Below are 13553 nucleotides of genomic sequence, written 5' to 3'. Positions count from 1 at the left end.
TCCCAATGCACCTCCTGGCCAAAGTCCCTGCTGGCGCTGGTCAAGTCCCCGCTGGCACCTGCGGGGATGCAGTGTCAAATCCCCGCCCACCCACGTGGGCCTTGCCATGCACGCAGCCCCGCCCACCCGCAAGCGCTTGCCGGGCACGCAGCCTCCTGATGATTGTTCGTTATGGTGTGACTGCATGACGACCACAGACTTTTTATAATATAGGATATTGTTAATTTTTTGAGGAAACTATACTGTTTTTCATAGTGGCTGCACCAGCTTATAATCTCACCAACAGTGCAGGAGGGTTCCATTTTCTCCACATCCTGGCCTACATTGTTGTTTGTTGATTTATGATGATAGCCATTTTGACAGGTGTGAGATTTTATCTCTCTAGTTTTCATTTGCATTTTTCTTATGATTAGTAATGTTGAGCATCTTTGCATATGTGTATTGGCAATCTGTATGTTCTCTTTAGAGAAGTGTCTAATTGGGTCCTCTGCCTATTTTGTAATCAGATTGTTTGTTTTTTAGGGGGTTGAATTGTGTGAGTTCTCTATAAATTTTGGATTTTAACCCCTCATTAGATGTATCATTGGCAAATGTCTTCTTCCATTGATGGTTCTCTTTTCATTTTGTGATGGTTTCCTTGGCTGTGCAAAAACTTTTTAGTTCAACGTAGTCCCATTTGTTTATTTTTGCTTTTGTTTCCCCTACCCAAGGAGACTCATATTCAAAAAGGCATTATTAAGAACAGTGTAAAAGAATTTACTGTCTATGCTTTTTTTCTAGGAATTTATGATTTCGGATCTTACATTTAAGTCTTTAATCCATGTTGAGTTTATTCTTATATGTGGTGTAAAAAAGTGATAAGTGTTTCATTCTTCTGCATTTGTATGTCCAGTTTTTTTTTCAATACCATTTATTGAAGAGAATGGCTTTACCCCATTGTATATTTTTGCCTTTTTTGTCATAGATTAATTGATCATACAGATGTGAATTTATTTCTGGGTTGTCTGTTATGTTGTATTGATCTGTTTGTCTTTTATTCTAGTATCATGCTGTTTTGATTGCTATAGCTTTGTAGTATAGTTATGAGGTAGCATGATAGCGCCAACTTCATTCTTTTTCAAGTTCACTTGGCATATTTGGGGGACTTTTGTGGTTCCACATAAATTTTACGGTTATTTGTTCTAGTTCTGGGAAAAATGCCATTGGTATGTTGGTTGCTTTGGGTAATGTGGACATCTTAATGATGTTAATTCTTCCTATTCATGAGCATGATATATGTTTCCATTTATTTGTGTCTTTTTAAAAAAATATTTTCATTGATTATAGAGAGGAATGGAGAGGGAGAGAGAGATAGAAACATCATTGATGAGAAAGAATCATTAATCGGCTGCCTCCTGCACACCCCTACTGGGGATCGAGCCCGCAACCCAGGCATGTGCCCTTGATCAGATTCGAACCTGGGACCCTTCAGTCTGCAGGCCATCACTCTATCCACTGAGCGAAACCAGCTAGGGCTATTTGGGTCTTAATTTCTCTCTCTGATAGTTTGTAATCCTAATATATAAAAAGCCAGGGGCTATCACGAATGAAACAACTGGATGGACGACCAAACAGCAGGCTGCGTGGGGCGGCCAGGCTGGCAGGGGGTTAGTGAGGGACGACAAAACAACTAAACAGCAAGCTGCGTGGGGCGACCAGGCCAGCAGGGGGGGTAGTTGAGGGTGTCCAGGCCAGTAGGGGTGGGCAGTAAGGGGCGACCAGGCTGGCGGCGGTGGGGGGGACAGTCAGGGGTGACCAGACTGGCAGAGGGGGTCAGTAGGGGGCGATCAGGTAGGCAGGAAGGTGAGCAGTTAGGAGCCAGTGGTCCCGGATTGTGAGAGGGATGTCCGATTGCCAGTTTAGGCCCAATCCCCTGAATCGTGCCTTAATCGGCAGTTGGACATCCCCCGAGGGGTCCCAGATTAGAGAGGGTGCAGGCTGGGCTGAGGGGACCTCCTCCTCATGCACGAATTTTGTGCACCGGGCCTCTAGTTGATTTATAAAAACGCAGCTGATTTCTGAATATTAATTTTGTATCCTGCTAAGTTAGTGAATTCATTTTTCAGTTCTAGTAGTGTTTTTGGTGGTATATTTGGGGTTCTCTGTACTGTATCTTGTCATCTACACATAACGACAGTTTTTACTTCTTCCTTTGTAATTTGGATGTCTTTTTTTTCTTTTTGTCTGATTACTGTGGCTAGGACTTTCAGTACTATGTTGAAGAAAAGTAGTGAAAATGGACATTCTTGTCTTATTCCTGATTTTAAGGAAAACACTTTTAGGTTTTCCCTGTTGAGTGTGTTACCTGTGGGGTTTGTCATATATGGCCTTTATTATGTTGAGATATATTTCCTCTATTTCCACTTTGCTGTGAGTTTTTTTTTTAATCATAAATGGGTGCTGGATTTTGTCAAATGCTTTTCCACATCTGATATGATCGTGTGATTTTTAGCCTTCATTTTGTTTTTGTGGTACATCACATTAATTGATTTGCAGATGTTGAATCAACCTTTTCCCCAGTGGCCTTGATAAAGGTGTTTAACGTATTGCTGAATTCTGTTTGCTTTTATTTTTTGAGGATTTTTATATCTATGTTAATCTGGGATAATTGCTATTACCTTTATTGCCTTCATGATGGTGTTTTTTGGTGATTGACAGCTTTCAGTCTTCAGGAAAATAATATCAAATTCATTTGGTTTAAAGGCATTAGTTGTTAATATGTTTTGATAAGATGGACATAAGATATTTTCTACTTATTTCGTGAAGTATTTTTAAGGAAAAATTCAGTGGTGAGATAGTACTTTATGCTTTCTGCCTTTTGTATACTTTTAGTTAACTATAGCTGCTTGATCTTAAATGTAGTTGTTTCTTTTTTTGGCAGCTTCATTGTCTGAGAAGTGGGAATTTCTTTATCAATTTTCTAAAGACTTGAGCATTTTAACAAATATAAATATACTAGCCCTAACTGGTTTGCCTCAGTGGATCGATTCCGGTCAAGAGCATGTACCTTGGTTGTGGGCACATCCCCAGTAGGGAGTGTGCAGGAGGCAGCTATTCGATGTTTATCTCTCATTGATGTTTCTGACTCTATCCCTCTCCCTTCCTCTTTGTGAAAAATGAATAAAATATATTTTAAAAAAAATACACACACACACACACACACACACACACACACACACACACACACTAGAGGCCCGGTATATGAATTGTGCATGGGTGGGGTCTGGCCGGCTCACCCTGATTGGGGCCAATCAGGCCAGCCAAGGGGAGGGCAGCTGGAGTGAGGCAGCCGAGGGCAGTTGGCCAGTTGGCCCTACCCCCGATTGGGGTGGGGAAGCCAATCAGGGTTGGAGCCAGCTGGGAGGAGGGGCCGTGGGCCTTTGGCCAGCCGGCCCGGCCCCCTGGTCGAACTCTCAGTTGAACTCCTGGTCGAACTCCTGGTTGAGGGGACAATTTGCATATTAGCCTTTTATTATATAGGATTTGTTAGTGTTAGATATTCAATTAGATGTAACAGTAATAAGTCTCAGCGTAAACTATTTTTAGATGTTGCTGTAGAGCACTGTCAACATAAGAAACATTCAAACCTGTAGAGGATTTTTGTGAGTTATACTAAAGGCCCGTTGCAGGAAGATTCTTGCAAGAATAGGGCTTCCTGGGGCTTGTTCCTACAAGAATAGGGTTTCTTGCGCTCCCTTCTCCACTGCCTGGCTCCGCTCCTGTGTCTGCTGCCTCGGCTCTGCTCGAGTCTTCGCAGCCTCGGCTCCCTCCCTTCTCCACCGCTTTGCTCCCTTCTGCAGTTCTTGGCTTCCTTCTAGCTGTCTTCAGTCTTTGCTCCATGCCTGCCTATGCAAATTAACTGCCATTTTTGTTGGGTTAATTTGCATAATTGCTCTGATTGGCTGGTGGGTGTGGCCAAGTGACACCAATTTGCATGCTTCTCTTTTATTAGTGTAGACTAGAGGCCTGGTGCACAAAAATTTGTGCACTCGGCCGGGGGGGGGGGGGTCCCTTAGCCCGGCCTGTGCCCTCTCGCAGTCTGGGACCCCTCGGGAGATAACGACCTGCTGGCTTAGGCCTGCTCCCGGGTGGCAGAGGGCAGGCCCAATCCCTAGGTGCAGCCCCTGGTCGGGCTCAGAGCAGGGCCGATTGGGGAGTTGGGGCACCGCCCCCTGTCATGCACAGAGCAGGGCGGATCGGGAGGTTGCGATGCCACCCTCAGTCATGTTCAGGGTAGGGCCTATTGGGGGGTTGGGGCACCGCCCCCGTCACACTCAAGGCAGGGTCGATGGGGAGGTTGCGGCGCCACCCTGTCACACACAGAGCAGGGCCGATCAGGGGCTTGGGGCACCGCACCCTTTCACACACAGAGCCGCAGGGCGATCAGGGGTTGGGGAGCTCCCCTCTATCAGGCACAGAGCAGGGCTAATCAGGGGGTTGGGGCGCCTTCCCCTGTCACAAACAGAGCAGAGTGGATAGGGAGGTTGTGGCCGTGCCCCTGTCACACACAGAGCCACAGGGTGAACAGGGGGTTTGGGCGCTGCTCCCTGTCACACTGATCCCGGTGCCGGGAGGCCTCGCGGCTCCGCTGATCCCGGTGCTGGGAGGCATATTACCCTTTTACTATATAGGATATAGGCCTGGTGCATGGGTGGGGGCCAGCTGGTTTGCCCTGGAGGGTGTCCTTGATCAGGGTGGGGGTCCCCACTGGGGTGCCTGGCCAGCCTGGGTGAGGGGATGATGGCTCTTTGCAGCTTGTCATACACCCTTCAGGGTGGGGGTCCCCACTGGGGTGCCTGGCCAGTCTGGGTGAGGGACTGAAGGTTGTTTTTAGGCTGGCGGGTGACTGAAGCTCCCAACTGCTCCTTTTTTTTTTTTTTTTTTATTCTGGGCCAGCTTTAGCTCTGGCTCCAGCTCTGAGGCCTCTGCTGCTTAAAGCAGGTATCTGGTTTGTTTGGGTTCTATAATCGAAACACTGTATCAACTCCAGCGCTGAGATCCTGGCTCGCTGAAAGCATGTTTCTGGGGTTTTGTTTAGCTTCCCTATTTGTAACTATGTTTCAAATTGCAAGCTCAGAGATTGGCAAGGCAGGCGGGGAACATTGGAGTCCTCCGTCACTGAAGTAAGCAAGCCTCATGTTCGCTTCAAGCTGCCTTGCTGCTGGGGTCTGGTCGGTTGGGATTGAGTGAGATGGGCTGGACACGCCTTGGAGCCCTCCCGTGGTCCCTCCCCGGTGACCAACCTCCCACATCCCTCCCCAGCCCCGATCGTGCATCGATGGGATCCCTTGGCCTGGCCGGCACACTCTCACAATCCGGAACCCCTCAGGGATGTTGGAGAGCAGTTTTTGGCCCTACGGTGGAACTACTGGTCTCTATGACATACACTGACCACGAGGGAGCAGATGCTCAACGCAAGAGCTGCCCTCTTGTGGTCTCTGTGCTCCCACAGGTGGAGCGCTGCTCAGCCAGAAGCCAGGCTCATAACCGGCGAGCGCAGCGGCAGTGGCGGGAGCCTCTCCTGCCTCCACTGCAGCACTAAGGATTTCTTACTGACAGCTGTCCATTGGACATACCCTGAGGGCCCCAGCTCATTCCCCCAGGCTTGCAGCCCCAGCTTGTGCCCCCAACCTCACAGCCTTGCACTCTGCCTGGTACCCTGCCGTGGCCTGGCACCTCACCTGCTCCATCATCCCGACTGCGGGTTTATCGATTGGCTCGGGGCCTCCCGCCTGGCTCCACCACATCCTGGGAGCTGGGTGGTGGCCCCACCCCCGGCCGCCGCTGCCCCTTGTTGCCATCTGTGGGGCGATCGGCAAGTCAGTTGGGCCCCTGCTCACACCCGCCTTGGCCTGGCGCTTCACAGCAGCTCCTGCATTGAGCATCTGCCCCCTGGTAGTCAGTGTGCGTCATAGCGACTATTCGAATGGACACTTATCATATTTGCCTTTTATATATATAGAAGGTTGTAATTTCAGCTTAGAAATATTTGTGCTTTACTTCTTTTCACTTTATTATATCCTTAGTATTTTTCCAAATTTCTTCAATCTTGATAAATGACCATAGCTGTCTACTAATTCTATTAAATGAATGTCCCCCAAAAGAGTAAAAGCATAACGATGTTTTATATAGTATTATCTATAATGATGAAAAAATTAAGAATATAGTAAACATCAAATACTAGGGGGATGGTTTGATAGGTTATCAAATTTTAAATTAAAGTTGAAATGCTTAAGTGACAGATTAGATATAGGAGTTACAAAAAGAGAACACCCACCATAGATTTCTAGTGGAATCTTAACATTTATGATTCTTTGATGGGTTCAAATACTATGGCCATTGTGTGTGTGTGTGTGTGTGTGTGTGTGTGTATGTATATCTGACCTTTTAAACAATATATATAGAATATATTAAAGAGCCTTAGACTTTTTGTAAATACATGATTCCTAATTACATTGTAAAAGATTAATACATTAATTATTTATTCTTTTTGCATAGATATTTATTAAAATTCATCATCAGGATTTGAGGAGCTAGTTCTTTTACCTTTGAATTTTATAAATGATGGTTTATTCTAGCAGCAAATTGCCCGACCATCACAAGAAGAAAAAGTAGAAGAAAAAGAAGAAGAGAAAGCAGAAAAAACAGAAAAAAAAGAAGAGGAAAAAAAAGATGAAGAAGAAAAAGATGAAAAGGAGGACTCTAAGTAAGTTAAATAATTAGAATTAAATAATTAGTTAAATTTTATACTTATTTTTAAATAATGAAATTGTGTCTTTTAAAGGTATAAAACTTCAGATAAAAGAATTAATGTGATGTGTGCTTTAACTATTGAATAGTTATTTGATATAAATAAGGAGTGGAGTATTTCAGTAAATATAACTTTTGGCTTATTTGCCAGACATGGTATATATTATTTCAGAAGGAATAGGCTATAATAATATATACTTATCACTGAGATATATCAAATTTAATCTAATCTTTGATTTCAAAGATACCTCATGATCTTTTTATGTACCTCATTTGTATTATCATATAAAATAGAGTTCCTGGTTTGTTTGTGGTTGTTGCTGTCTTTGAGGTTATAAAAGTAATTCTTGCTCATTATAGAAAATTAGGAAAAGAGAGCAAAATATAAAGAAAATCAATCTGTGATTCTTCCACTCAGAGATTCTTGATTCCTTTGTGTACATATTGTGTCAGGGTGGTGTGGGGGGCTTAGCAGCTGGGTTGGTTGTGTCTCCCCCAGGGGTCAGCGTTATTAAAGCATTACTTACATAGAATAAAATTCACCAATTTTAGGTGTAAATGTTAAGCATTTTGACAAGTGTGTGCATTGGGGTGACCATTGCCACAACCGTGATGTAGATAGAATGTTTTCTTTTTTTTTTTTTTTTTTTTTGCCAGTCAGTTTTGTTATATTTGTTATTTGCATATTAGATAGAACATTTTCATAACCCCACAAAGTTCCCATATGCTCCTTTGCAGAGTTTCTCTCCCCCCTTTTCTGGCATCTGGCAATTGCTAATCTATTTTGCTTTTTCTATAATTTTATATAAACTGGATTATGCAGTATAGAATCCATGTGTGACTTCTTTCACTTAGGTCATACATAATACATGATCAGTAGTTTGTTCCTTTTTAATGTTTACTGTGTTATTTTTATAATCCTCTTGGAAATATTGAAGGTTTGTCTAGTTTTGTGTCAACTAAAGCAGACTTAATCATTTGACATGGCTTTTAAAGGTTGGATACTCATGCCATTCTAATATTCTAGGAAGATACCCATTTAAAAAATATGTATATTTTTTGCCCTGACCAGTTTGTCTCAGTGGCTAGAGCGTCGGCCTGTGGACTGAAGAGTCCCAAGTTCGATTCCGGTCAAGGGCGTGTACCTTGGTTGCAGGCACATCCCCAGTAGGGGGTGTGCAGGAGGCAGCTGATGGATTTTTCTCTCTCATGGATGTTTCTCTCTATCCCTCTCCTTTCCTCTCTGTAAAAAATCAATAAAATATATTTTAAAAAATAAATAAATAATATGTATATTTTTTCGTTGTTCACGTATAACATTTATATTCCCATGTGATCATTGGTTCTGCTCATATGGAACTACCATATCTTGATTTTACTCTTTTTTTCTTAAAAATCTCTAATTTGTTTAACAAACATTCATTTATTACTGATGTGACTAGGATGTTATGGAGGATAAAAAAATACATAAGATATCTGCTATCCCCAGGTAGTTTATGAATTAGTTGGTAGGAGAAAATTAGGCAAGATACAAGTACGATTTTTAAAATTTATTTATTTCGTTTTAAAATATTTTTATTGATTTCAGAGAGGGAGAGAGAGATAGAAACATCAGTGATGAGAATCATTGATTGGCTGCCTCCTGCACACCCTTTACTGGGGATTGAGCCCACAACCGGGGCATGTGCCATTACCTGAATGGAACCATGACCTCCTGGTTCATAGGTCAAGACTGAACCACTGAACTATGCTGGACCCGCTACAAGTACTATTTTTAAAAAAAGAAAGAAAAGCCTGGAAGAAATGAACAAACCCAATAAATTTATGTTGAAAGATTGAGAAGAGGTTGAGGTTTACTAGTACACTGGAACCTCCGTTCTTGAATTTAATTTGTTCCGGACAACTGTTCAAGAAATGATTTGTTCGAAAACTGAATCATTTTTCCTATTAGAAATAATGTAAATTGAATTAATTCGTTCCAGAACCCCAAATGAGTCCCCGTTTTAACCTTTCTTATATACAGTAGAAGTCTAATGTACCGTTTAATCTATAAAGAAACACTTCTTTTCTCAAATTTATCGAACCACCCCCTACTAACGTTAAAACAATCACTTTCAGCTCTCATTCTAGGGGTGTCTTTCAGGGAGTCAGCAGTGCCATCTTCACTTTCTCTCATATCACTGCCTCTGAAACGCTGTCACTGGCTAACTGCTTTTCTTTTATCCAAATCAACAACAGTTTTTCTACCTCTTCAATTGCCTGTGATCATTGTTTCTTTCACAACCTTAGCAATATTAGCATTCTTGATGGCCTGTTTAGGTTTTAAAATTGTGCTAAGCATCCCTTTGGCCAGCAGCAGCAACAACAATAAAACACAAAAATATTAACAGCACAATTTCCTAAGATGTTAACAAGGAGAGTTTTAGCTGTAAACTGACTCCTACTGGTGCATTCTATCCTTTGTTTGTGGCCTAGAGAGGCTTTTTTAAAAAAATATGTTTTATTGATTTTTTTGCAGAGAGGAAGGGATAGGGATAGAAAGTTAGAAACATCGATGAGAGAGAAACATCGATCAGCTGCCTCCTGCACACTCCGCATTGGGGATGTTCCTGCAACCAAGGTACATGCCCTTGACCGGAATCGAACCTGGGACCCTTGAGTCTGCAGGCCAATGCTCTATCTGCTGAGCCAAACCGGTTAGGGCTGGAGAGGCTTTTTATCATTCAGATGTATCAGCATGAAGGTTGTCTGGTCAAAACTGAAGTTTTGTTCAAGAACAGACATTTTTTCCTTGAACAACATGATTGAAAAGTGAATTATGGGAGAGGGGAGACATTCCAGAACCAAGGTTTGACTATACTGTCTGGATAATTTGGAGGCCTTTATGTAGGAAGTACTGGTTAATTTGGGGTAGAATAAAGGGAACAATGTTAATAGATAATGCCTCTCTGAGAAATGACAGATGATGATTTCATTAGAAAAGAACATAGTGTGCCTGAAAAAGAAAAATAGAAAACAGATTGGTGTTAGATTACGTAAAGCCTTAATGAAAGCTAAACTGTAGACTTCATTCAGGAGACTGTGGAAATAGACAAGGCTTAGAATGGATGGAATGATTTATTACCAAAATTATTCTGCTAGAATAATGTTGTATTAGCAATATAGAATGAATGGATTAGAGATATAAGAGTCAGGGAAGTTGTTATAAAAGACTGTCATTGGGGTACTAAGATACTGAATAAGTACAGTGGTAGTAGAAACAGAAATGGTGAATTAATGGGAGAAATATTGAGATGAAATACCCAAAATTTGTCATCAGATTACATACAGGAAGTAAAGAAAACGGGAAAGAGCTAAAGATGATGTCAAATCTATACCTGAGTGATTATGAACATGGTGGTATTGTTAACAACAAATGATTAGAGAGTGAGGTGGATCAAAAGCAAGGTGGTGAGATGAGCATGTTTTTGCATATTGATGGGAAATTCAGGTGGTGCAGTAATTGGGAAAAACAAGTCTGGATCTTAGGAGATTTAGGAGATGGGGTATGAGTTCATTAGAATTGATGTAAATAGGTAATCTCACAGAACTTTAAGGCCAGAGAGAGCCTTGGGAAATCCCTACATTAACGGATGATCGGGAAAAGGCAGGCTCAGAAAGAGTCCCAGAATAGCAATAGGGATATTAGAAAAGTGTGAAATCCTAAAAGCAAAGTTGAGAAGGATATAAAAAGATTTGTCCACTGTATCAGTTGCAACAGAAGGAGTAATGTGACGAGAAGTAATAAAGGTTATTTGATTTTGCAGTTTTTAATTCATTGGCGACTTTTGACAAAACCTCTTTAATCAGAGGCTATAGTATAAAGCAGATTGGTAAGGGAATACAGAAGTGAAGGGGGAGAGAGCTACATGGTAATTTCTTTTTTTTTTTTATTAAATCTTTATTGTTCAGATTATTACATTTGTTCCTCTTTTTTTCCCCCCCATAACTCCCCTCCTCCCAGTTCCCGCCCCACCCTCCGCCCTCACTCCCCACCCACTGTCCTCATCCATAGGTGCACGATTTTTGTCCAGTCTCTTCCCACATCTCCCACACCCCTTTCCCCCCCAAGAATAGTCAGTCCATTCCCTTTCTATGTCCCTGATTCTATTATAATCAACAGTTCATTCTGTTCATCAGATTATTTATTCACTTGATTCTTAGATTCACTTGTTGATAGATGCATATTTGTTGTTCATAATTTGTATCTTTACCTTTTTCTTCCTCTTCCTCTTCTTAAAGGATACCTTTCAGCATTTCATATAATCCTGGTTTGGTGGTGATGAACTCCTTTAGCTTTTCCTTATCTGTGAAGCTCTTTATCTGACCTTCCGTTCTGAATGATAGCTTTGCTGGATAAAGTAATCTTGGTTGTAGGTTCTTGGTATTCATCACTTTGAATATTTCTTGCCACTCCCTTCTGGCCTGCATAGTTTCTGTTGAGAAATAAGCAGACAGTCGTATGGGTATTCCCTTGTAGGTAACTGAGTTTCTTTCTCTTGCTGTTTTTAAGATTCTTTCTTTATCTTTTGCTCTTGGCATTTTAATTATGATGTGTCTTGGTGTGGTCCTCTTTGGATTCCTTTTGTTTGGGGTTCTCTGCGCTTCTTGGACCTGTAAGTCCATTTCTTTCACCAGGTGGGGGAAGTTTTCTGTCATTATTTCTTCAAATAGGTTTTCAATATCTTGCTCTCTCTCATCTTCTGGCACCCCTATAATTCTGATGTTGGTACGCTTGAAGCTGTCCCAGAGGCTCCTTACACTGTCCTCGCATTTTTGGATTCTTTTTTCATTTTGCTTTTCCGGTTGGATGTTTTTTTTGCTTCCTCGCATTTCAAATCATTGACTTGATTCTTGCGCTCCTCTGGTCTGCTGTCGGGCGTCTGTATAATATTCGTTATTTCAGTCCGTGTGTGCTTAATTTCTAGTTGGTTCCCCAATATAAGATCGAGGGTCTTATTAGTTTTCGTGTAGAGCTCATTAAGTTTATCGGCAGCTTCTAAACAGTTCTTGAGAGACCTTAAAAGTGTGGTTCTGAACTCTATATCTTCCTTTGACAATTTTGTCCTGTTTCTTTGTCTTCGCATTTTGTTATGCTTCCTTGGTGCACCCCCTAGTGGTCTTTGTTCGCAGTCTTATAGTTAAATCTTGATTGTTGTAGCTAATTCCAGGGAGGGTTTGACCTCCAAGCCAAGTGGCTATGAGAATCAGCTGTGTCAGCAGTGAGAGAACTTCTGTCCTCTAGGGAGGTGCTAATCTAGCCTTTGCCTGAGGCTATCCGGCAAATGCCTCTGTGCAGGGCTTGGGCGGGGCGGGTCGCACAGGATCAACAGGGTGGGCCGGAGAGAGCAGTTATGGCGGCTCTCAGTCCTGTCCCCAGGGGCTCTGCCTCTCTGAGTCCCAGCACCCGCTGCAAAGCTGGGAGAGAAAGCTGCACTCGCTCTGACCGAAGCCAGACAGTCCCGCTTCTCCTGTTTGAGTCTGGGTCCCTAAAGACTTGCCCGGATCTGGTGCTCAGAGTCTGCGACTCCCTCCCGATTGAAAACAACAACCGCGCCCTCCGCCGCCAGCCCGCTCCGCGCACTCCGCACCTCAGAATTTGACTTCAGCACTGCGCCTCCTCTGAGTGTCCGTGTGCATTTCTCTTTCCTCCTAGTTGTAGGACTTCCACTCAGCCAGCGTTCCTGTGGTTCTGGGTGATGTCCCTTCCGTTTTTTGGTTTCACTTTTGAAGTAGTTGTTCAAAGCAGCAAACTCCGGTGTTAACCTATGCAGCCATCTTTGTTTCTACATGGTAATTTCAAGGGTAATTTATAACTGAAGGGGAAAGAATTATTCTTGAAACATTTGGGGGCAGGGGAGTGACTTACTTGCTAAGCCACAATAGGTCTTTATTTGAAGTAGGTAAAATTAAAACAAACAACAACAAAAAACGCACCTTCCATTAACCATTTGTACACCATAAGTGTCTATAGATGCAAGCGGCGGACCTTTTTAAATTAAATTTAAAATATTGTGGCAGTTAACTGGTTAAGCAAGAATAGTTGAGTGTTTGAATAGTGCCATCTTTTTGTTCATTTGTAAAAATGTACATTAAGCACCTTAAAAAAATTTTACTTTTCAGTTATATAATATGATATTTCAGGTGTACAACTCAGTGATTAGACATTTACATAATCTATAAAGTGATATCCCTGATAAATCTAAGCACCTTGCTTTTAACTATAACAACCCTGGGAGATAAGAAAGACAGAGAATGGTTTTCCAGTATTACATGTAGTACTATTGTTATAGTAATGACCGCTTATTCTGTTTTTCCTAAGTGCCTGAGACTATGATAAGCCCTTTATAGCCTGAAGGAAGTTTAACTTTAATAGTAGGAAACACCTCCGAAGTTTACTATGTTCCAGACACTGTTCTAAGCATTTTACAGAAATTAATTTCTGTAATTCTCACCACAGCCCTATGAAATATACTATTATTATCCTCATATTACAGATGAGAAACACTGAGCTCCATAGAGGTAAGGTTGCTTGTCCAAGGTCATCACAGGGCTAGTCATCACATAGAGCTCTGTATGAACCCAGGCAGCCTGGGTCTAGAGGCCATTTTCCTAACTATTAGGCCATGCTGCCCTGTTTGTACATAACTGTCCTTGAGGTGGTGAAGAATATGGATCCTGCTTTAATAAAACAATATTGTAGACTGTTATTACAGAAAGAGCAT

At 42.2% G+C, this 13553-nt stretch overlaps 1 protein-coding gene across 9 annotated transcripts in view; it reads left to right on the top strand.

Moving 5' to 3' along the window:
- The window catches only part of NCOR1 (nuclear receptor corepressor 1), a 244548-nt gene that overhangs the window by 146456 nt on the left and 84539 nt on the right, over positions 1 to 13553 (top strand). For 6 of the 9 annotated variants that reach the window (XM_059668513.1, XM_059668515.1, XM_059668517.1 and 3 more), the window contains one exon: positions 6618 to 6745. In XM_059668513.1, the coding sequence (XP_059524496.1) occupies positions 6618 to 6745 (128 nt within the window). The remainder of the gene's footprint in view (positions 1 to 6617; positions 6746 to 13553) is intronic. The other 3 variants (XM_059668520.1, XM_059668516.1, XM_059668514.1) reach the window with 1 other exon arrangement.

Source organism: Myotis daubentonii, chromosome 16 (genome assembly GCF_963259705.1).
Source record: "Myotis daubentonii chromosome 16, mMyoDau2.1, whole genome shotgun sequence".
Taxonomy (NCBI): Eukaryota; Metazoa; Chordata; class Mammalia; order Chiroptera; family Vespertilionidae; genus Myotis; species Myotis daubentonii.
This window is presented reverse-complemented; position numbering and strand designations above follow the sequence as displayed.